The 24,611-nt window shown below is 48.2% G+C and overlaps 1 protein-coding gene across 8 annotated transcripts in view; it reads left to right on the forward strand.

Moving 5' to 3' along the window:
• Window positions 1–2,395: 2,395 nt before the first annotated feature.
• The window catches only part of Med12l (mediator complex subunit 12L), a 341,599-nt gene continuing 319,383 nt past the window's right edge, over window positions 2,396–24,611 (forward strand). For all 8 annotated transcript variants that reach the window (XM_052732026.1, XM_052732033.1, XM_052732028.1 and 5 more), the window contains exon 1: window positions 2,396–2,509. In XM_052732026.1, coding sequence (XP_052587986.1) covers window positions 2,411–2,509 — 99 coding nt within the window. In that variant the 5' untranslated portion in view covers window positions 2,396–2,410. The remainder of the gene's footprint in view (window positions 2,510–24,611) is intronic.

The following is a 24,611-nucleotide window of genomic DNA, read 5'->3' on the forward strand; positions in this document are numbered from 1 at the left end:
AAACTGTCTTTTCTTCCAAGCAAAGGAGCCGGATTTGATAGATGCCTATAAAACAGGGGAAATTATACCATGACGTTATTATTTCTAGGGTATCAGAAGAGATATGTTCATGGCAATGTGAGAGGTGGACAGGAAACACCTCTTTGTAGAAGAGAAGTATTCATAGAATGCCTAGCTCAGACTGAGTAGTGAATTGGGCTCCATGCAGCCCCACTTAGGCTTCAGGCTGGGTAGGAGGTACTTGTGGTCAGGGTGAGCAGTGAAGAACTAACTAGTCTACTACAACATCATCACCTTATCCTCTCTCTTTCTTCTTCCTTCACTTGGGTGCTTTAAATCCAGCAAAGTGATTAGACATTAGTATATCACCAACATGTACCAGGTGCTAATACAAAGGCTGCAGGCTATTCCGTGCATATCCTCTCCAGAGCTGGGAACCAGGAGTCCAAGACATTCCTCAAGGTATGGGGATTGTGGTACAATCAGGCCAAGGGCAGATCAAGCACCAGCCCTTCCAAATCAAAGTAGGGGAGGTAGGTCAGAAACCCGAGCTCTGGCAGTGGTAGGTTCAAATTCCGACTAGCTTTTGCAGCTGTGAACGAGTCACCTAACCTCTCGGAGCTGACACGGTTTCCTCATTTATAAAGAGTGCGGTAAAACCTTGGAGGGTTTGTTGTCAGAAGCAAATTCGGACACTCAAGATCATACCACCAAAGGAAGACTCCATAAATGGCAGCCATCATTCTTGGCCAAGTGCTGGCTCGTCCTCCCGGGCGCGCCTCCTGCAGGGTCCCTCAGGACAGACTGGGCCCGCCTCCGAGGCTAGGTTTCCACGCTCAAGGCTAGTGGCCCAGCATCTGGGTCTCCACCTGGAGCAAGCAAGGGGCGCGGGCAGGTGGGCTGACCGTTCCCTGCAAGGATCGCCCCCTCCCCTCGGCACCCATCCCTGGGCTGCGAGCAGGTGAGGTTTCGCCCAGGCTGCTGGGATTGTGACCGCAGGAGGGGTCGAGGCAGAGGGCGCAGCCCGAGGATCGGGGGGGGGGGGGGGGTTTCCCTCCTGCTGCTGCTGGTTCCATAGCCGGGTTAACCCAGCAGCCGGCTGGGGCGCGGGGCCCGTGGACTGAGCGCTCTGCGGCTGCGAAAACCCGGAGAGGCGGATGGGAGCGCTCGAGGCGCTCGCAGCCAACTCCTCCGCGGTCCGGCCGCCAAGCTGGGCATGCTCAGTGCGGCCGCCGCGCCGCCGTCCGCCAACTCGGGAGCTCGCGCTCCCGGGCCGTGGGGGCGAGAACGCCGGCGGCGGCGGCGAGCGACGCCCCCAGGCAGCCGCAAACTTCGCGGCGGCGTCCGCAGTCTGGCGAGCCAAGACACCTCGCAAACGTCAAATCCAATTCCCTTCCCCTACCTGAGCGATGGAGGCTGCGGCCGCCAGAGCGTCCCGGCCGCCCGCCCCTGCCTAGCCGCTAGCTAGGGACCAACAGGTAAACTGTTGGGGGTGGGGAGCGGGGCGCGCGGCGGCCAGGGGCGGCCCGGGGAGCCGGGTCGCCGGCGCGCCCGATGTGTCCGTCGGTGCTCGTGGCCACCGCTCCTCACCCCCTCCCCAGCCCGGGGAGGGCCAGCAAAGGGTTAAGTCGGCCCCGCGCCACAGTGAGCGCGGCCCCCTCCAGCCGCCGCGGCCGCTTGCAGCCGGCAGCTAGCAAAGCGCCCCGGCGCCGCCGAGGGGACCCCGCGTAGCCTCTGCGCCATCCGAGCCGGGAGGCACCGGCCTCGCTCGGCGTCCGCATCCTCGTCCCTCCCGGCCTCGCTCCCGCGGCTCCGTGCCCGGGCGGCAGGTCCTCCGGGTGCAAGGCGGCGGGCGCGGGGCACGGCGAGCCAGGAAGTGGGCGCGGGCCGCTGCGTAGCGCCTCGCGGGCCCGAGGACGCCTAGCTCTCGGCGACACCGAGCCTCCCGCCTAGGCGCCAAGAAAAGTTTTTCCCCCCTGCCCGCCCCTCCCCCATCCCAGCCCGTGCCCCCCAGGGTGGGTTTGGGTTCATTGGTGAAGAAAGTCACACGTTCCCATCAGCTGCTCCTCCCCCTGGGGACCGGGTGGGGGTGGCGGGAGGCCGGCGCCGCGGCGGACCCTGGCCGACCTCCAGCCCCGCCGCCGCCGCCGCCGCCGCCGCCGCCGCCGCCGCCCGTGGAGCTGGCTTCCCGGGGCTCGGCGCAGCGGGGTGCCCACGAAGGCGGCCCCCCTGAGCGCGTCTGCGCGCGGCCAGCGGCAGTCTCCAACCTGCTTTCTCCTGCCTGCAGCGCCACGGCGAGCGAGAGTGGAGGGGAGAGGGAGTCTTGTCTGCAAAGTGCTGCTCCCTGGTGCTCAGAGGCGGCTGCTCCAGCTCCAACTCTCATTCATTTCGCCGGTTAACATGAGAGATCATGGCCGCCTTCGGGCTTCTCAGTTATGAACAGAGACCGCTGAAGCGCCCGCGCCTCGGGCCGCCCGATGTCTACCCGCAGGACCCCAAGCAGAAGGAGGTAAGGGCGCCGGCGGCCTCCGCGCTTGTGCGGTGCTCCGCAGCGCTGACCCGGGGCCAAGCCGGCCCGGCAGGCGTCCACGGCGCTGCGGGGGAAGGGTTGGGGAGGGGATCGGAGGCGGGGCCCGGGCTGGGGTATCAGGGACCCTGAGCCACCGAGACCTGGATCCTGCCAACCCCCGCGCTCCGCTGGGCGGTCGCTCTGCGGGGGCTGGGTCGCTTCCCGGTTGTCGGGCCTTGCACTGCGCCGCTGGGCGCTTTACCGCTTCTTCCTTGCTTGCATCCTCTTGCTCGCTCTCCTCCGTTTCTGCCAGTTTTATTTTTTATTTTTTTCTCGGTCGCTTCGATAAATCCTCGTAAACTTTTTGACAAATGTTGGAATGCAGTACATCGGACACTGAGGTCTTGGGTTTTGCGCCAGCGGTATAGGCAGTGATGGGGGAGGGACCTTTTCACATCCTCCAGTTTGGAATGGAAGTCGTTTTTAGCTAGGTGATCGTATATTTGGCTCTGTGAATGTACCTCTGTATCTCTCTTTCTTAAAAAAAAAACAAACAAACAAACAAACAAAAAACCATTAAGGAAACAATATTAAGGAGAAACACCAAATTTTGTCTCTAGAGAGGCAATTGGTTTTCCCGGAGGCTGTTTTGTATGTGTAAAAGCAGGCAAGTTACCTTAGAAAGGAATAGCTTCCAGGATTACTTATTTCTTTGAATGAAATTAATTGGAGAAACCTTGGCTGTTCCAGCACATACCGTAGCTTCAGTGGTTAGTGTAAGCTATGTAGGTGTGTGTCAGGAGTTAACAAGTAATTATGTAACAACTCTCCAGTTGTAATAATGATCACCCTGGGCTATACGGTTTGTCCAGAGACTTGGCTGTCTTTTCTTTTTTTGGTTCACCTGCTCTGCAGCTGTCCTTTCAGACTTTGCCAGCTACAGCCCACTCATCTTCTCTTTTCTGTAGCTGAACATGAAACGACCATGTATTCTTTTTGTGACTCTGAAAACTCTCTATGAAAAGTTCGCATGTCCAGTGGTTTCATTAAGGACTTTGCAAATAAGAGTTCTTTAAAACTTCTGTTTTGATAAGTGCATCTGTTTCATCAGTAGAGTCTCAGCCCAGACTGGCTAATAATGTTTCTGAGAAATCATCCCAGCGATTCCTTTTCGATTTATCACATTAAATTTGAGCATCAGGGGAGTAGTTCAGATTGAAGATGGCTGGGAAGTTTACAGGTGGTGCTTCACCACAGAGTTAGGTGACAGTTTGTAGATTTCTTCTCTGCTCACGTCCTTACCCATCTGCTAAGGACTGTCTCTACCCTATCCTTACTCAGCTGCTGAGAAAGAATAGAGACTCTAAGGACCAAGTGTAAATATCAGTGGCAGAACATTCTTAAAGTTTTGGTAGGGATAGGGGCAGTCATTTGGTTGACTTTTCTCATCTTATAATTAATGTTTCACTACATCTTTCTGGAGAATGACTTTATGAGGGCAACTCCCTAGTTGTGGGTTGGTGGCTCGGATTATCATGTGTGCTTGTTTAGCATTTATTTTTAAATATGACAGCCATTTCAGGATTTGGATCCTGGAGAGAATAATTTTGGATATTGGGTCATTTTTTAGAAGTCTAAAATTGGAAGGAGTGACTACGTTAGAGGGTACTTTTTATACTTACATTTGAGAAAATAAGATGACTGAAGCCCAGAAACACTCGATTCATCCGAAGGATATGGTGAATAAGCAGACTGGATTCTCAGTGCCGTGCTCATTCAAATCAGTACTGCGCTCAGGGTGAGTGCTGTGTTGCTACTCTTCTAGGATTCACTTCCCCCGAGGCGACCGGTATTCTATCTCTCTTGAGGAGAGAGTTATATGTGGCTGTAGTCAAATTTGGGTACAATATGGAACAGGTGCGTGGCTGTTTTTTGGTGGTTGGAGAGCAGATTCCTCAGCTTCAGTTATTTATGTATTATACTACTCCCTCAAAATTCCACCCAGTCTTTATACAACCAGTGCTGTTATTCTTTTAATAACTGTAGAGAAACTTTATTGTGCTTTCTTGGCAGTCTTGACTTTTGCAGTTTATCGAAGTATGTATAAGATTATTAAAGTATCAAATTCCATATATATATATATATATATATATATATGTTTTTGGTATTATACACAAACATAAGATATATAATTACACAGATTCAAAAGAGACCATCGATAGTAGTACTTGGAAACATTGACTCGTTCATCCAAATTTATATGCTGTGCACCAGAGAGCAGTGGTGATTTGTTTGAGAAAGGTCTCACTGATCTACCCAAGCTGGTCTTGAGCTCAGGATCTTCTTGCCTTCGTCTCCAGAATGCTGAGGTCGTAGGCCTGCACCACCACAGCTAGCTGGCTGGTGTTGATTTAGTGGAGGAAGTGTAGGCTTCCAGTTTGACAGTCAGGCGTTTGAATTATGGCTGAGCATCTTTGTAGCTGGCAAAGTTGCGTCACATCTCACCTGTCAGCTATAGTTTAACTGTGCTCTTCAGAAAAAAAAAAAAAAAAAAAAGGAAAACTCTGTGCAAAATTTCCCCTCATATCTGTGTGAGGAGAAGCCCTCTTCCTACCAGAAGCTGCCTCCTCACTGTATATGTAATTTTTATTGTTAAGAAGTGGTAATAGTGTTCTGTAGATAGGATCTCAGGGTACTGAGTGGGATCCTTCAGTGAGGACTCTGTGGGGCATACATGATGAAAAGATGATCTGCTGACCTGCTCATCAGTTGATTGAGTCCATTCAAGAGCTGGCAGGACTCGGGCCTCCCTTTAGACTTTGTTAAATGCGGTGCTCTCATACTTTAGTCATCTGCACACAGACTGCCCCCCCCCCCCAAACTTTAAGATGGGGAATCAGGAAAGTGGGAGTCCTTCTTGATTCTTCCTCCGTTACAGCCAGCTCATCTCCATATCAATATCACCCATTCGCCAGTGTCTCTTGCCTGATCTACTTCCCGAATAGTTTGGATTTCCAGTTCATCTGATACTTCTCAGTTTCACCAACTTGCTGAATTTTTCTTTTCTTCTGGCGTTCGGCTGACTTTTCTCCTCCCTGGAACTCTTGCATATGTTGGTCTGCCCGAACACCTGCCTTTCCTCCTCCTGCCTCACCATCCATCCAGTTCCCACATAGCTGTGGTCCAGAAGGTGGGCTCTGCAGCCACTCTGTTTGCCTGAATCTGGGCTGTTCTGTTCACGTATCCCTTCGCCTCCCTACATGCAGTTTCTTTCCTCGTCGTCGGGTGTGGATGGATGAGACTGCTGCTGCTTTGCTGCAGGGTGGCTGGATGCTTCCATGGATAATGTATGTCTAGAATTTAGACTTGAGTCGGGCATAGATTCAGCATATAAATACTTCCTGTCAGGGAGTACTGCCTCTTTATCATCAGTGACCTTCTCAGGCCTTTCTGACATGTGTGTCATTTATAATTATTTGTTTGTATCTGGCCATCCCCTACCAATGGGACGGTTTCTCGAGGACAGAGAAGACATCTACGTTTGCTGTCATTGATGTGTCTGGCATAGAGTGAAGTTCCTGGGATTTTGAGGGCACAAATATTTCTTGAAATACATTAAGGAAAGAGAGATGAGTGACTGAAAAAGGGAACAGGGTGTTGGAGGTGTTGGGAAAGTCTAGGTAAATGCCCAGAGTATCCTTGCTGTCTGCTGTGAAGGCGGAGAGCTGTGAAAGTGAAATGGAATCCTAAAAGGAGGGAGAACTTGTTTTACCTTGGCCATGGACAGTTGAATGCTAACTATGTTCAGGAGTGTAAGAAAAACAGATTTGGGTAGAAGTGAGGTTTCTGGGCATAAGAGCCACACATAGGGCCCAGGGGAAGGATTGTGTAGTATGCAGAGCAGGGCTGCTCAGGAGAAGGGGCATCACCTGAAAGGTTAAGTCCAAATCCTTATCTAGGGATGGAGTCTAGTGGCCTAGTGGTGGTTGGTTAGTTAGTTAGCATGGACGAGGCTTGGGGTTCAGATACCCAGTACTACAAAAGAGAAAAGAAACAAATGGAGTTGGGTGAGAACCTGGGTTGTTGGGTCTCAGATTCAGCAGGTCTGAGGCGTGGCCCCAGAATTTGCATGTCTAACCAGATGGAATGTAATCTGATACTGCTGGTCCAGAGCCTCCTTGGAGAGTTGGTCTAGAGAGAAGGCATCCTACTCTACAGGGCCTGCTTCCTGGGGAATTTCACTTGACTCACTTAAGGGTCTTCCTATGGGCTGCAGGAGTTCGGCTTCTCAGCCCACTCAACGGCTGTTTGGTGGGACTTCCTTCAGACGTTACATCCTTAGTCATCTCTAAGAGTGTGTCGGGAAACCCTAGTCCTCCACCGACTTTCCCTTACACTTGGAATACTATGCAGACCCACAGGGCCTCAGCATTCCGTCCCTTGCTCACCTCTACCCCACACAGCTTGCCTCAGTTCCGACTCACCACTTTCTGATTCTTTGATTCCGAGTCCTTACCTGTGAAATGGGGTTTGTATTAGGGCAAATGGCTGTACTAAGAGCACAGTGACATGTCACGTGGTCGTGTCACACATACTGCACTCCATGCAGGTCAGCTACAAGTAGCTGATGTCTCGGTAAAGGATCCAAGGGCCTTCTGTTGTCCTGATGACAGTGTCTGTGAGAGCTGCCCTTGGAAATCTGGTTTTATTCACACCTGTGTACCCTTCTGGCGTCTGGCTGTGCATCGGGCCACTGCTGCTCGAACCGGCTCTTTTTTGTTTGTTTGTTTTTTTGTTTTTTTGAGACAGGGTTTTCACTGTGTAGCTTTGCGCCTGTCCTGGATCTTGCTCTGTAGACCAGGCTGGCCTCGAACTCACAGAGATCCTCCTGGCTCTGCCTCCCGAGTGCTGGGATTAAAGGCGTGCGCCACCACCGCCCGGCCTCGAACCGGCTCTTTAATGTTTACGTTCCAATCCCTTGCTGTAGTGGTGTTTTTTGTTCTTAGTTTTTGGCTAAGAGATTGTCCCAAAGCGGGGACACTTCTTGCGGCCCATCCGGAGCTTTTTACCGTGGGTTACTGTGCTTCTGTGGAGCTCACCAGTGTCTGAAATTCAGCTGTCGGGGTGTTGCAACTACTCCCCATGGCCTGCTCTCTTCGCTGGAATGTAAGCTGCTTGAGGGCAGGGGCTTGTTGCTGGTGTTCATCTGACTGCCTTGTGGCTGGGGACCAGGTACTAACTGAAGGAGAATCCAGAGACCTGGGGGAGGTACAGTGATGGAGGAATGGGGAAGATTAGGTTGAATTCACAGGGAAGCCGGACAAATTGGCCAGTTGCCTGGAGGACTAAGACAGAAGGCTAGGGAGACATTTGGTTCTAGAATGTTCCTTGCCTGAGAGCAATTTGTTGGCCTCAGGGCCCTGCTACAGACCTCATTAAAATCCCAGTATTCAGGCAGGGGGTGGACCTGTTTCTAGGTGACTCAGGTTAGAATGCAGGTAGAAAGCTCTGGTTTGGTTTTTCTAGCTGCCCAAAGAAAAGTTCTCAATGGGGCAGGCAGTGTACTCAGTGTCAGACAAGGCCCTGGGTCCAAGCACCAGCACCACTTTAAACAGTGTTGCTAGCCGGGTGGTGGTGGCACAAGCTGTAATTCCAGCACTCGGAAGCAGAGGCAGGTGGATCTCTGTGAGTTCGAGGCCAGCCTGGTCTACAGAGCTAGTCCAGGACAGGCTCCAAAGCTACAGAGAAACCCTGTCTCGAAAAACCAAAAACCAAAAAAAAACAAAAACAAAAAAACCAGTGTTGCTAAATGAGTCTGGCCAGAGAGCAGAAGTGCAACCAGCTGTCATTTTAGGGAGACAAGTACTTAACATCCACTGAGACCCGCCCAGTCAGAATTAACAGGAGGAAACTCAGGAACTTGTAAGTAACCTTTCTAGGTGATTCCTCAGCACACTGAACTTGAGGAGCAATGCTTTAGCTTGTGTGTTTACCTGAAGAGCAGCTTGGGCTCTGTCCTCTTCCCACTCACAGCTCAACACCTCCTGTCTTAGGATCTTTCATCATATGTCATTTGAAGTATTGGTACCTCTGGGAACTAAGCTCTATGAATGAGCATTTGGCTATTTTCCCCTTTGAAAGTAGCTGATCTGAAACCCCAATCTTAGCCTAGGCTTGTTTCCTGCATTTCTAGTTGGGTAGAATTCCATGCCAGGGTCTGGAAATATCAGAAGCTGTTTCCCTTGCATTCTTGGCCAACTGAGGCAAAGGAGAAGTGAGCTAGCTTTGTACTGTAAAACCCTGCTTTGTCTTAGTAGTGCTGTGAGGTTTCTGTTTGACCTGGGAGTGGGTTCTCAGATGGATTCTCAGGATTCACATAAGGCTGTCTGTCTATGGGGGTCACAGCCGCTGTCCTTCATCTGACATCCTTTTGGATGTTTCCCCACAGGTTGACACTTGGGATTAAACGTGGTCCTTCATGGAATTGGAGAACCACCAAGTGAGGTGTGGTCTTGGGATAGGTGAGAATGAGGCAGAGTGGAGTGTGGGGAGTTTGGCTAACAGTACCACCCTCAGGTGTGTGTGTGTGTGTGTGTGTGTGCATGTGCCTGGGCAGCAGCAGGTGCTGGCAGAGCAGAAAGAGGAAAACAGACTCCCAGGCGCTTCGTGCTCTTTGCTCTGAGGCTCTTCTCATAGAGAGGTTTTGAACTTCTGGGGAGGCCACTGCTGTGGGAGAGTAGGCAGTGAACAGGTTGGAAGTAGCTAGAGCTTTGAGTGCCTGCATGGTGAAGGAAAGCAGCAGCGATTGGGCATGGAGGAAGGTAGCTGAGTGGGAAGGCCAGGCGGAGGGAAGAAAGGGAGAGAACGCAGCAAGGGGCGGGGGGGGGGGGGGGGGCATCTGTTGTGAAGGTGAGAAGGGATGAAGAAGAGAAGGGAGCTGGGAGCTTCTGCAAATCAATTCCTAAAACTGGTCCATGGTGACAACTCCTCACTACCTTAGGAAACTTACTAATGGCGGTGGCGGCAGGGGGGGGGGGGGGGGGGGGGAGACTCACTAAATCAACAAAAGAGCACAGTTTCTACTTAAGATTTACATATCTGCAAATTTTGGAAGTCTTGTTGTCTGGGTCTTTGAGTCTGTTTAGTGGCACTATGACAGGATACTGGGTAAGTTTTAAATTAAAGTGCTTTTTTATTTTTAAGGAAAAGAAACATATCATAGTTTTGAAGGCTTGGAGATCCAATATTGAGGGGTTTGTCATTTGATAAGGGGTTTCTTGCTACTTTATAATATGGCGAAAGGCATTTCACAGATGTAAAAGATCAAGAGTGCCCGACCTGCTTTTGGTACCCACCTGTTTCCAGACCCCTGCCACAGCAGAGGTAGTCCATAGGGTGAGTGACAGCAGGGTGTGTGGGGGAAGGGCCCGAGCTAGGTGACCGGCCTACTCACTTCTCAAAGGACCCACATTTTAGCCTTCTAGCATTAGGGTAATATGAATTTTGGGGAATGTTTTAAGTCATAGCACTGGGGTATAGGATTAGCAATACTTTTTATTTACTTCTCATTGCTAATAATCTGCATTTCAGGCTGTAACATCAGCCTTGTAGTATTTTTGCCCTCAGAGAAAGTAACCTAAAACATAATTAGATAATTTTGATTGATTTTTCTAAAGATGGGCCTTCAGTATTATGGTTCTTTCTTTTTTCTTTTCTCTTATCTTTAATCTTCTAAGTGGCTTGAAGTTAGTTCTGTGTTGCTCAGGCTGAGCCTAAAATTCCTGGGTTCCCAGGAGCGTCCCATCCCAGCCTTCCTAGTAGCTGGGATTTCCAGTGTGTGCCAGCACTCCCCATGACTGCTGCTAGTTGACAGCCTGGAGTTCCATGTCCTGCATCCCTGGGCTCTTTTCAAAGGAGACTTTGCCTGGCATCGCTCTGCTTCCAGTACTTCCAAGGAAGCCCCTCTTGGTTTTAGTTAACTAGCACCTGAGGGCAAAGCCTTTGACATGTCTCCCATCTGGGAAGAGGAACCTTAGCATATCCCAGTTGACCAGACCCTGGCCAGCCTTGCCCATAGCCCAGCCACAGCATTCATGTTCACTGTCCCTCATCTTTCTCCTGTAAGAAACTTTTGCTGTCTCAGCCCTTCCCTCCCCCAAGATAGAGGTGAAAAAAAAAAAAAAAAAAAAAAAACCTCACCAATTACCTCCTTGGCCTGGCTTGAATAAACATGGTTCTTTTCATCAACTTTTATTTTATTGTCCCTAGGAGAGAGCTGGCTGCACACATGTGACTCCTTTCACAGAGGCGCTTGTGGACCTGTGAGTCTGACAGGGATAGCAGGGTGGAGGTCAGGCTCCCTTCTGAGAACATTCCAGCGCTGCCATTTCTACTGGTGGTTTAATATGAAGGAGCCTGTAAACGTAAGAAAAAAAAAAATCAAATGTGATGTCTAATTCAGTGGTGTGCTGGAGCCAGCTTGTACCAGCTGCCATGAAACTTCAGGAATCGTGTGAGCTGACTGACGTCAGGTTCATCGCTTAAATTCATCAATGGTGGGAGTATAGTACTACCACGGACATTGGCGCTGATTGTCAGGCTTACCAGCAGCTGTGTATAGTTATGGAAGACACTTCTGTCATGCCTTTCTTTTCCTGCCTCCCACCTAAAAAAATAAACAAAAAGCCAGACCTTCATCCTCTGTATCATTTTGCAGCTTGGACTAAGCTCATGCCTTCATTCTAGGTAGAGGTGTAATGGAAGTCTCCTGCTCGACTGCCGCAGAAGAACGATTTCCTCTCTGAGAAATGCACAGATGCAGGGGAAAGCCCTCTCCGTAGGCCCTGAAAAACCCAGAGTTTGCTGTGTGGAAAGGTAGCAAGAAGATATGGTAGCTGGAACCACTGCACCCATCTTGTGACCATAGGACAGCAAGCTGAAAGGCTAACCCAACATGTTGAGGAGCCCCATGAGGAAAAGCTAACCCAACATGTTGAGTAGCCCCATGAGAAAAATCTAACCCAACATGTTGAGGAGTCCCACGAGATCCTTAAGCTGTTGAACTGACCTTGGGAGCATCAGCATCCCCCCCCCCCCCCTTCCCCTCATTCTTGTTAAGTAAATAATAGAAGTCCACTCTCTTTAAGCCATTGTTGGGGGCCGGTACCAAATTCTTGGAGCAAGAGGCATTTGAATGTCCTTGTAATACTTTCCACACTCTCAAAGACTCACGGTACACGCCTCCCTCTGTTCTTGAGGGTTAGTTTTTCAGAATTCTTCATCTCTGGCTCAGTCTGGGCCATAGGCAGGAAGGAGGCAGCACCAGATGAGGTCCACCAGGACCAAGGCAAGAGAAACTCTACAGTGGGCTCCTTCATTTCTGCTTTTGGCAGTAGGAGTTTGTCTGCAAGATGGAGAGGCCCTGTTCTGGTTTCCTCGGAGAAGAATGGTCTGTGGGTCTCTCCTATGGGCAGGAGCCATACCTGTTGAGTGGGAGAGGCGGATTAGTCCAAGTTTCTCTCAAGGGAAACTCAGCTCCCGGAAAGTGACTTGCCACAGTAGATCTGTGCCTACACTGTGTCCTCTGATTTGTCTTTGCACTGTCACTTGACCTTCCATTTAGAGAGCTCCCGGTTTTTTGTTTGTTTGTTTGTTTTTTCTTTTCTAAATACCCTCATGTTGCCCTGACAGTGAGAATCCCTTTGCATTTGAGGGCACCCTGTTCTTGGGTGATGGTGGGACCTTTTCAGCTCAGCATGTGATTGCCCCAGTTTGACAGATCTCCTGTGGTGGTGTTGGCACCCAGGCAGTCTTGGCCTTGTGTTTTGGGGAGGAAGGTTCCAAGCCCCATCTCTGCCTCTGGGGATAGCTGTAGCTCTGGCTGAGGCATTTTTAGTCCTATGTTTACTGGGACTGTCACTTAACAGTTGTGACTTTTTGTTGTTTTTGTTTGTCTGTTAGTTGTTTTTTTTTTTTTTTTCAACTTCCCAGTTTTTCTGTGTCAACTTTGTTGAAGACAGGGTCATCCCATCATTGGACATACCTGGAAGTAGATCCTCCTTAGTTGCAGAATGCCATGGTCCCTAGGAAGAGAAGAGACATTTTCACTATTGGGGTTTATTTTCCATATCATGAGGGGAATGTTACTGTACCTGTGCATGCCAAACTGATGGAGTCATTTAACCAGTATTACTGAGTACTCTCTGGCTCTTTGCCAGCTAGGGCTTAATGAGGACAGGGCCCAGATCTGCTTCCCTGCCATATCCCTGGCCCACACCTCGGGCTCAGAACTTTTTTTAAAAAGATGAATGGACATAATCATAAATAACTGTAGGAACATTAGATCCAGGGCCCTAGAGCTTTCGATCCACAGCAGATTTTCAGCCAGTGTGCTTATTCTTCATTTCCCTCTGGGACATTGGCAGTACCTGGAGACACTGTGGGTTGTCATGACTGGGTTTGTGTGTGCTCCTGATATGCTCTGGGCCACCACACAGCCCCCCACACCAGATTTTTCTGGATCCAGCTAGTTCTGGAGTGGAGGAGTGCAGACTGAGGGCGTGACAGACAAGTAAAGGAGGAACACACCGTGGTTCAGATGTTCTCCAGAGTTCTGTAGGAACAACGGGTAGTGACCCGTTTTTGATAGAACTTAGAGAGGAGGATTTGCATCTGGGGTTAGAGGCTGTGTGGGAGTGGATGGTGCTGAGGATATGAGTGAGGGACCAGCCTGTGCAAAGAATCCCTGACAGGAACATCACAGGTTCTGGGGCCTAGACATAATGCGCTGTTCTGGGCAGAGCTTGGTGGTATGGAGAGGAAAGGTGGGGTCAAGTCCTGGGTGCCCTCCGGTGGTGTTTGGATATGAGATTTAACGTGGTAAAGGGCACAGTGCCTCTGAGAGTCATACTGAGGTGTTGAGGACCCTGGGTGACGCCTTTGTTACTTGTGGCTACTGTAAGAAGTTACTACAAAGTGTTGGGGTCGGGAAGGTGGGCTTAAGCAGCAGAAATTTATTTTCCCATGGTTCTAGAGGGGAGTCTGAAATCAGGGAGCAGGAGCCCCTCCGAAGATCTAGGGGAGAGTTCTTCCTTGCCTCTTTTGGCCTCGGGTGCTTCAGACCTTCCCTGTTTTTTTTTTTTTTTTTTTTTTTTTTTTTTTTTTTTTTTTTTTTACCTCTAGCTTTATCATTCTAGTTTTTGCTTCTGTTTTCATATAGCCTCCCCTTAGCTCTTCTGCTTGGGACTTCTCTTATGAGGGACTTGTCACTGGATGGAGGGGCCTACCTGGACAAGCTAGGGTAATCTCATGTAGAGTTGTATCCGCAACAGTGCCACAGTCGTAGATTCTGAGATTCCATGTGGGTGTTTTTTTTTGTTCTGTGGATTTGGGAGACTTGGGAGGGAGGCCGAACAGGATATCCTCAGCAGTTAATTGGGTAGCAGAATTGGCAGAGATGACGTGAGTCAGAGATGGCATGAGGATCTGCAAAAGTTCGAGTAGCCTGCTGACCCCGATAAATGGGACTTTCAAATAGGACAGTTCCAGCACTGTCTGTTTAAGCCAGCGTTTCCCAGACTTGGTTCTTAGCACCTCCTTACAATTTTAAAACTCGGGGATCCCTTACAATGTTGGTTTATATTGGATAGTTGTATTTCTTAATATGTAGAGAAATTTTAGAAATTAACAAAATATTTGAAACCATATTTTTATATTTGCTCATTTAAATATAATAGTGGGTCAGTTTTACTTGCTTTGGGCGTGTGCATGATGCTAGGGACCGAATCCAGAGCCTTCTGTATGCTGAACAAGCTTCCTGTGATGCACCTATACACCTTCAGGCTTAGATGTTTTTAAAAATGAGAAACAACTCTTCTCAAATGAAAAGAACTGATTAAAAGGGTGTTTTACATTTGTGTGAATCTCTTGGATGTGTGGATGTTCAGAACTGGTTTTGCATCCACTCTGTTGCAGTATGTTGTTTGGATTGAAGACACGAAAACAGTCCGCCCTCTCCCCGAGAAGGAGCTGGGAAGTTCTTGAGAGCTGAGGGGTCTCCGACTTAGCTTAGGCTGTTGGGTAGATAGATTGATGTTGATCCTAAACTAGTGTGCCTCCGAAAACTTTATTATTTTTTTCCCCTGAAGGGGGAGAAATGTAGTAAGGGGAGAGATAATGAATCCCGTCCCGCCCCACCCCCCAGGTGTTTTCAATTCCAGAAGTCTCTGAAGAATCAAAATTGAAATGTATATTAGTGGAAGCTGAAAATTTGTAGATTTAGGGGTGAATAAATCGTGCCTGTGATGGCATGAGAATTGGAAAATGTTAAGAGTTGTCTGCTGTGGCCTGCTGACCCTGAGAAGTGGAACTTTGTAGAGCTTGACTCCCTAGACCCTGTGTTAGACAAGTGGTCTAAGAGGCCATTTAAAATCCGGTGAGGCGATCGATCTTCATTTTCCTAGACCTGTTGAGTAACTTTTGTCTTTGGGACCTTTGCTCACGGCTCCTGCTGCCTGCCCGGTTTATTCCCGTATCACGGTGATGTGATTGCTCACGGCTCAGCATCTAACAGTGTGTGCTTGTTTGTCTTTGACTGTCGGCCCCAGCCACTGTACATTCTCTGCAGCAGGGCTGTACCTTTTTTAAAAATCCGATCTGATATGTCATAAAGGAATGAGAATAATTGCTGGCTGGATCTGGGAATGGGGCAACAACAGTCATTATCAGCAAATGGTTATTAGAAACCTAAGTCAAAACTTGGTCCAGACTCTGGCAGTGCCAGGATGTGGAAGAAATGGTTCCTGCTTTGACAAGTTGGGATGGAGCATACCTGATCTGTGCACAGGGTACCAGGGTCATTAAAACGGTGTTGGTGGGAACAAACCAGTGATGCGTGTTCGTGAGTGTTCAGAGGTGGTGGCTATTTCCTAAGCTGAGTGGAGAAAGCCTGGGCAGAAGTTCTGAAAACAGGGATAGGACTTTTACTCTTTGCTTTCTTTTTTTCCTTCCTTCCTTTTTTTTCCTTGAATTTACTATTTTTATTTTTTTGGTGTATAGGTGTTTTGCCTGCATGTTTATCTGTATCCTATGTACATGTGGAGGCAGGAGAGGGTGTTGGATCCTATTGACCTGGAATTGCAGACAGTTTTTAGCTACCATGTGAATACTGGGAATTGAACATGGGTGTCTGGAAAAGCAGCTGATACTCTTAACCACTGAGCCATCTCTCCAGCCCCTTCTTGTTTCTTAGACCATCTCATGTAGCCCAGGCTGGCCCTCTAACTCGATTAGCAGCAGAACTCCCAGTCTATCTGCCTTCACCTCTCAAGTCCTGAGATTACAGTTCTAACATGTTTGGCTGGGATTTAGTGTGTATATGTATATATAGTATTCTGGAACTAGAGATTCCCCTGCTCTCAGCCTCCCGTGTGCTGAGAGTGCAGGTGTGTTCAGCCTAAGAGGAAGGAAATTGGACACCATGTTGGGAGGAATTTCTGATTTTTCTTTTAAGTGAGAATATGTCGAATCTGTCAACTTGAATGTGTGTTTTAGGACAAGAAACAGGAAGTGATAGAAAGTGCTGGAGGAAGACAGATGAGCAAGGCTAGAGAGGTAGAGATTGAGCACTTGGGGCTGGGGTAGGGTGGGGGGTGGGGGGTGGGTGGCTTTGATCGCCTCTTGAGAAAGTTGAAGAGACATGGCTTCCATGGGCATCCCTTGAATTTTCTACACATTTCCAGAGTCACTTTGATTGTGCGAAGGCTTTTCTCAGTAAGAATAATTTGTCTAGCAGTCCATATGCAGTGTGCCCCTTCACACCGTGTCTTGTCAACTGAGTCCTGGGTCTGCCACCTCCTCTTGCGGTCACTTAGTTCACAGAGTGACCCAGCGAGGTGACTGACAAAGGACTGTTGAAAACATGGCAGGGGTGTAGAGTTAACAGTGCCACGTGTGTCTGAAGTGTTGTTGAGATTTGCTTCAGGGTGTGGCGGACCTGTGAAACACTAGCTCCCAGGCGGTGCTAATCAGTTTTCTCCTCAGTCCTACAGGAAAGACAGTGCTGACACTGCTCAGATTTTATTTGTTTATTTTTTCCTAGAGCTACACAACAGGACTGTCTACAGTGGTAGACAGCATGGAAAATACTTTATGAGTCGGTCACTTTTGTTTGGTCAGTTTCAAATGAAATTCCAACTCGACTGTTTCGAAGCTTCTTTGTGAGTTGGAGATATTATTTAAGTTTCTAACACTATTTGAAATTGCTTAGAGGTTATTAACTAATCAAACTTTTTGAGATAATGTATTTGTTTACTCAGGATTTGCTGTATGCCTCCTATGTGCTGAGTGATATGGGGGAGTAGAAAGGAAGTCGAAGCCTGCCGTCCATCTCTCCAAGAAGAGTGCTTCTCAGAGTAACTGTAGTTAGGGGCTGGATTGTTTTACAGTTAGTTTTTACTGTGTTGTAGCCTGGTGTATGATGAAAACGAAATGCCTCTTGGATGTAGTGTCAATGGCAATGTCATTACTGCCGTGTCACCTTATGCTTATTGTGTGCGTATGGCCTGTGGAGAGACAGTCCTGGTATCAGCCGACTTTGGAGTGGCACTTCCTCATGCAAGTTTACGTCCAGGTCACCGAACCCATTTAAAACAATTTCTAAAACGATAGGTGTGGTTTTTTTTTTAAAAATGTTGAGATTGAGGACTAATATATACATCCTGTAGTATGTAAGTGTCAATTACATAATAATAGACAACATTTACTGGGTCTGTTGTTCTGAGTGCGGTTTTGTACCGTTGGGTGTTTGCCGGTCTCCGTCTCACTGAGGTGAGTGGAACTAGCTCCTGTTTATAAATGCAGAAACTGAGGCCCAAGAAATCCTTGACTAGTCAATCCCTTGTCAGCATTAGGCTGGACCTGGACTTTGGAGCCTGTACTGTGACTGTTATGTTTTCTGTAGAGAGAGGCTGAAGGTGCTGTGGGAGTTCAGGAAAGAGAGATAGATGCGTGGAGACACTGCAGGGTGCTGGCAGGGAGGGCAGGTGGGCTCTACAGATCTGGCTTAGTGGAGCTGGGCCCTTGCTGGTGTCCTGGCAGCTTGGTTGTGGGGGACTGTGGGGGATGGTGGTGAGTGCACCTGATTCTCTGTTAAATTAATCTCACTAGTTCATGCCTAACAAATCCAGTGTGGGGGAGAGAGGGGGGCCCAGGAGGTTGTGAGGGAGGTGGCTTCAGTAACCAAACCGTGAGGTAAAATGAGCCTGAATAGGGCTGCAGAAGTGGCAGTGGGTGATAATTGGTCAAAGGACACGAGAGAGGGGTGTGGGCAGTGTTCAGATTTCCCAGGACGCTGTTAAACTACTGTGCAGGGTCCTGTTACTTGAAGACTCCAGGGTGACGTATTTGTGCTGGATCTGTAGTGACATGTCAGGCATTCAAATTAGCACTTTGTTGTTGAATCGAAAGTAGTCAGACCTCCCTACCCGCCCCCAAGAATTCCAGCTGACTTTAGCCAGTCACCTGGTCCACATAGCTTTGGTTTCCTGCTAGCCCATCTTTAAGTTTCTCCTTGAACACCTGCCACTGGCCTTCTCTTGGGCTACTTTGGTGGCAATTAATAGCTAGAACTGCCTGGCAGGTTTGTGATGGATGCCTGAAGAGGTGGGAGTGAGCAAGCTTCCTGGAAATGGAAAGGGTGGAGAAGCTGAGAGGTGCTAACCGAGGGCCAGGGCCGCTGTTCAGACTGGTGTTTTTGTGTTTTGTTTTGTTTTGTTTGTTTTCCTTGACTCCGAATTACAGTTGGTAGCTCTGTTTGTGAACAGCTGACCTAGAAGGAATGAAGGAAAGGGAGAAACTGCTCTCTGCCCTCCCACAGCCTGGCTTCCCACAGGGCTGCACTGAGTTTGGGGTGGGGGTGTAATTAAGGATGGGAACAAGGAGAGCCAAAAAGAACCATCGAGGCAGTGTAGTTGGTTACCTGCAGAATTAACATCCGTGGACACAGGCGAAGACTTGTGTTTGTTGTCTCTGCTTCAGATCCCTCCACACCTGGCCACAGTATGTGATTGAAAATAGGATTGAAAGGAAGAATTTACATTAGAAAGTTTGTGCCGGGCAGTGGTAGTGCACACCTTGAATCCCAGTACTCGGGAGGCAGAGCCAGGCAGATCTCTGTGAGTTCGAGGCCAGCCTGGACTACAGAGTGAGATCCAGGACAGGCACCAAAACTACACAGCGAAACCCTGTCTCGAAAAACCAAAAAAAAAAAAAGAAAGTTTGCAACGCAAGAATCATCTGGGCCTGTAGCTCTCCTTAGCAGTGGCTGATCTGAAGATAAAGCCATCTTTGTGACTAATTCTGGGTAGGGTAAACTATCAGATATTTAGGTGGTTTTCCCTGTCTTATGTATATGCAAATCTAAAAGTTCAAGTATTTTTCTCCTGCAGTTTTCCTGGAATCTTTCGGAGAACCACATCCAGGTGTTTGATATCAGTGGGTGACAAGCATTTGAATGGGCTTTGAATGTGAATTAATGGGATACAATTATTTAAATGAGTGAAATAAATGCTAAATATACTGTGTTGAGATATAATTGGAATCAAAGGCTCTCCTGCTTTAAAACAAGGCAGGAAGTGCCTGCCTCACTAGGGCTACTCTGGTTGGAATGAGGGAGGTTGTTAAGGGATATTGGCACTCTGAGTGTGTGTTTGCTACCCAGTTGTTGTGGACATTTCCATGTAATCCTTTAAGAGTTTTTGGGCAACTAATCATGTGCATGGCTGGTCTTGTATGTGCTGGCTGTATAAAGGACATGATGGTAACGATTGTGATGATTCTGTGTTAAAAATAGTCAGTGTACGCCAGTTACTGCTCTGACAGTGTCACATTGGGAATGTGACCTGGGCAGCTTCACCACCATTTCACAGAAGAGGAGTGGGGGAACCAGGATTCTGGGTTAGGTTAGTTGGAAACACTGCTTGCTTCAGAGGTCTTTCTGTCTTGGTGAATGCCCGATGTAATGGCCAAAGATGCAGTTCCATAGTGTCACCAGTAGCAGCCCGAGGCTTTGTTTTTAGAGATCCCTGAGGTGGCCACTGAAGAGTCAAACCGTACGTAATACCACCTAAACCTTCACTTCTACCTAGTACTCAGCCCCAGTTTCTCACTCTATAAAAAGAGTTCTTACCATGCCTGTCACTTAGGAGGTGTTTGAGGATGGGCATGCATGTACTGCCTAAATAAAATACCAGGGAGAGAGCTATCACTGTTGCCACGGTGAAAAGGCATTTTCTTTTGCTTTCAGTAGGCATAGGTATGAAGGCAGATCTTGCTGTTTTGTGCCAGGTTCATCCTTTGGCTTTATTTCAGGTCCTGTAGTTAGTGATTGTCAGGCTTCAGGTGTGGTTAGGATGGGAGGTGAATATTAACAGCAGTGTAGATGATGGGGGTGGGTATAAAAAACAACCTTTTGGTGTGATGTAAATGTGGCACTGGTGTTAGAAATGTTGGTGAGGCCAAGGAGGTGGTGGTGGTGGGGTTAGGGGAGTCCTGCCCTATTAAGGAGGCTGGTGTTAATGCTATTACCATCAAGTAGTGTGGCTGCAAACAAGGCAGTCTGTCCAAACCTAGGTGACCTTTTAAATGACTTCTTGGGTGGTCATGGGGTAACATGTCAGGCAAGGAGTGCAGATAGAAATTGGTTCCTACTGCAAAACCCCACTTTTTCAGCTGCTGTGGACTGAGTGCTGGCCTCCACGTTACTGCCCCGCGGCTTGGATCCTGACTTTAGGGACAGTGCTGCCCTGAGGGATGGCAGAAGTTCCCCTTTCTACTTAGATCCCTAGGGCTGCTGGAGCAAAGCACCATCACTTGGACAGCTTAAAACACTGGGAGCTGTTTTCTCATAGGTTAGAAATCTTCAGTGACGGTGTCAGGAAGGCCATGGTCACTCAGCCTCAGGCAGGGATCTCTCCTTGTGTTCTGTAGCTTCAGGTGGTCTAGGCCCTTCTTGGTGTGCAGCCAGGGAACTCCCAGTCTCTGTCTTGTCTTGCTTTACTGTCCTTTTCCTGTGTTTGTACCTTCTTCTATGATGACACCAACCTTCTAGACCTGGATCCACGTATTCAGTATGACCCTGTTTGGCTTGCTTGTCTGTAAAGACACTAGTTCAGATAAGGTCATCTGCTTACTTATTAGAGACTAGAACTTTGAAATTCTTTTTTTCCCTTGGGCCCAGACACTCAACAGGATGTGTACAAACCTCTCCCCACCTTTCGAGTGCCCGGGCTGATTTGGCACTGGGCATGGTTGTGTTGTCTTGCACGCACATGGCAGATCATTCATTTTCTTCCTTGTGTCTCATTTCCTTCCTGTTCTTTTTCCTGGTGTTGATGAGACACGTCCTGGAAGCCCGTGTTCTAAAGTCCCCTCTACCCTATGACCCCATTTCCTGATCTCCTCTTTCTCCAGACTTTTCTAGAAGCACCCTGTGAACTTACTGCCTCTTCACTTTCCACTTGTTCTTCTCATCCCTCTGGTGTAGCTTTGAGGCCTTCACACTGGTCTCCAGGGATGGCCGCATCCCAGAAGCACTGGACACTGTTGCCTTTTCTTGCTACAAGACACTTTCTTCCCTTAGTTTCCCAGGTAATGCACATCAGGTTTCCTTCTTTTCCTGGAATGGCCAAGCTGTGACATGTCCTTGGAGGGTTTCCTTTACTACCTGACTTTTAGATTGCGTTGGGTTTCCTTAAGGTCTGACCAGGACACTTGTCCCTCCTCAGCTTCCTCTCTTCCTGTGTATCTCATCCCCTGGGTTTGAGTCCCACATGCCTTTGTCATTTTGACCCCGTTCTGATCAGTGGTCTTTGGTGCAGACCTGTCTAATGGGCTTCGATCCCCCTGCTTAGAACCTGTAGTGTGTTTATGATGAAGACAGACTTTCTCTCGATGACCGCCACACCCTGTGTATTCTGTCTGGTTTCCAGTGCTTCAGGGTCGGCTATCAGCCGCATCTTTGCTCCTCTCCCCCAAGTGACAGTGTTCTTTCATCTTCCTAACCCGATAGACATCAGACAGACTTTCCCTCTGTCTTCCCTCATTGCACAAACATCAGTGAGTGTTACCCTTCCTGTGATTTGAACTATTTGTTGTGACATGCCTCTTCTTATTGCTGGTAATTCTCCTTGTCATGAAGTTTATTTCATCTGAGGTTAAGTTGAGCCCTCTTATGTTTAGATTCTATGAATCTGCTTCTGTCCATTTACTACCAATTTGTCTGTCTTTAAAGTGTCACTTAATTTTAAAATACAGCATGTAGTTGGGCTCCCCCCCCCCCCCCCCCCCCCCCCCCCGCCTCCCGCCTTTGGATCCAGTTGATAATGCTTCATCTTAAGCATTCCACAACTGTTTGGATAGTATTTACTATAATTGTTGCTCCAGCTGGACTTTTCTGTTGTTTCCTTTCCTGTTCTCTTTAGATTATTAGACACTTCTTAACTTTCTTGCTGAGATGTTGGCTATACATTAGTATGTGTGTGTGGTTGCTTTAGGAATTACATAGTACACTCCAGATTCTTCATACTCTGTTTTGTTAATGTGGTGTGTCCTCATGAAAGAGGTCAGAGGGGGCTGGAGAGATGGCTCAGAGGTTAAGAGCACTGGCTGCTCTTCCCAAAGGTCCTGAGTTCAATTCCCAGCAACTACATGGCGGCTCACAACCATCTACAAAGAGATCTGGTGCCCTCTTCTGGCCTGCAGGCATACATGCTTGCATAACGCTGTATACATAATAAATAAATAAATCTTTGAAGAAAAAAAAAAGAGGTCAGAACTTTGGCGTTGTAAGGGTCCTCTTAGAGAACGATCCTTCAAAGTTGGAGCTCATCTCAAAGACCACCTTCCCACCTGTCTGGCTTCTCAGACCGAGCTGAACCCTTTGTTCTCTTGAGCAGACAGCATTTCTGTCTGGGCTATATTCCACACTTGCCAACGGTGGATTCTCTAGTTTTTTTTTTTTTACTGTGGTGCCGTATTTGTAATTACTTGATGATTGAACGGAGGGGGAGCCTGAATTATGGCTTGGGAAATTCAAAAGACTTCACAATACTGTAAGGGTGAAGGCGTGGAAATGGTATGATGTAGGCATTCAGGTTGAAATGCATGAAATTGTCAAGTAGATTAAATGCAAGTTAAAATATTAAAAAACAAGGCACTTAATAATGGATCAGGCACAGTGCTAAACTCTGCAACATTCTGTCTTATGTAACTTTAGCCCTGTGAGTTATTCTTGTTCCCTTTTAAACAAAGAGATGAGATAGAGAGGGGTCTGCAGCTTGGTCCCCAGTGCTGGGTGTGAGCCCTGCCTTCTAATGCAGATCTGTGAGATTCCAACATATAGAATATCAGCCAGGCTGGACCACTGATCTTCACTGAAGCTTCGCATCTTCAGTCATAGGGAAATGCTTTGATTTGTGGCCAGAGTCTGGTAGGGCAAAGGCCTCTAGCATTACTGATGACCTGTATAGAGTTATGCTAGATCTTTCTTTAGCTTCTTCAGAGGGTAGAAACAGGGAAAGCCCTCCGCAATTTTTGGATAAGGCCATGTAGGTCAGGACACTATTTCAGGAATACCCAGTGCAGCTAGGAGGTGGGCAGGACAGAAGCAGGGTGAGTGAGAGGCAGTAGATGGACCCTGAACTCACAGACCACAGTGATGGGGTGTTTAGAATACTTCAAAGGAAGGAGTGTAGTGTGTATGGTGAGAAGCGTTACAATTAATGATGAAGTATGGGAGTGACTGAAAGGTTCTTCCTTAATGTTTCAGGTCATTTATACCCATTAACCATGCCTGCTACCCAATGGCTCTTTTTTTTTTTTTTTTTTCCCAAGACAGAGTTTCTCTGTGTAGTTGTGGTGCCTGTCCTAGATCTCACTAGACCAGGCTGGCCTCGAACTCACAGAGATTAGCCTGGCTCTGCCTCCCGAGTGCTGGGATTAAAGGTGTGTGCCACCACCTCAGGGTGCCCAATGGCTTTAAACTCTGTCTGTAATGAGGACTATCATGCCATCTTGGATATGAACATCATATCATTCAATCATGGATAGTAGCATTTTTCTAACAGGAGTCAGCAGACAACCTCAGGGGTCTGAGAGAATGCTCTTTTGAGGGACAGTAATTATAAAACTGTTTCTAAAACCTGTGTGTAGTGAGTATTTGCTCCGCCCATGACCTTGGGCTATCTGCGGTGCTCCTTGCCTGCCTTCGTAACCTTCTATAAAGGAAGAGGGAAGGGGTCTCGCGATCTCTCTTGATTGTGGAAGGCTTCCTGGGCAGAATACTTACTTATTAAGGGATGAAATGGAGATCACACACTCACTTACACAAAATGAAGCGACGCCGTTGCCTCTTCATCTCCCAGGGAAAGATGGGGAAAGCTCCAGACCAGGTCGCCGAACCATGCGCCAAGAAGCCTTCATCCAGGCAGGCAAGAAGCACCACCTCTAACGGGTCAGCTAGCCCAAGGTTATGGGCGGAGCGAATACCCACTACACCTGTGTCTGGGTGAGATAGGTTAACCAGTCTTCCTGGGTAGCAGCTAAGGGGCTGGTTTCCTGCTGATCTGTTGTCTTTATCTCTGGCAGAGATTTCGGTCTATGTATTAGATGATGAGGGTGGAAAAGGGCATGATTGTGTGTGTGTGTGTGTGTGTGTGTGTGTGCGCGCGCGAGTGCACAAGTGTTCGTGTACCATTTATTAATCTGCCTCTGACATGGTCTTTGGAATTTGTGCTGAGCTGGCCTTTTTTGTTACATTTCTTGAGTGAGAAGGCGCTTACGCAGTTTCCAGACTGGCACCAAAAAATGTATTCACTTCTCCAAAGAGATCTTTTTTACTTAGGGAAAAAAAAAGGTGTGTGTGTTTGTGCGTGCTTACCTGTGCCACACGTGTGGAGGCCAAAGGATAGCCTTGGGAGTGGTTCTCTCCTGTGGGTCCTGGGGATCAAACTCAGGTAGTCAGGCCTGCACCTAAGCGCCTTTATTGGCTGAGCCATCTCGCTAGCCTTGAAATATTTTGTTGAAATTAAAAGATGGCTTTGAAAGT

Source organism: Peromyscus californicus, unplaced genomic scaffold (genome assembly GCF_007827085.1).
Source record: "Peromyscus californicus insignis strain IS unplaced genomic scaffold, ASM782708v3 Scaffold_9__1_contigs__length_137607984, whole genome shotgun sequence".
NCBI classification, from domain to species: Eukaryota; Metazoa; Chordata; class Mammalia; order Rodentia; family Cricetidae; genus Peromyscus; species Peromyscus californicus.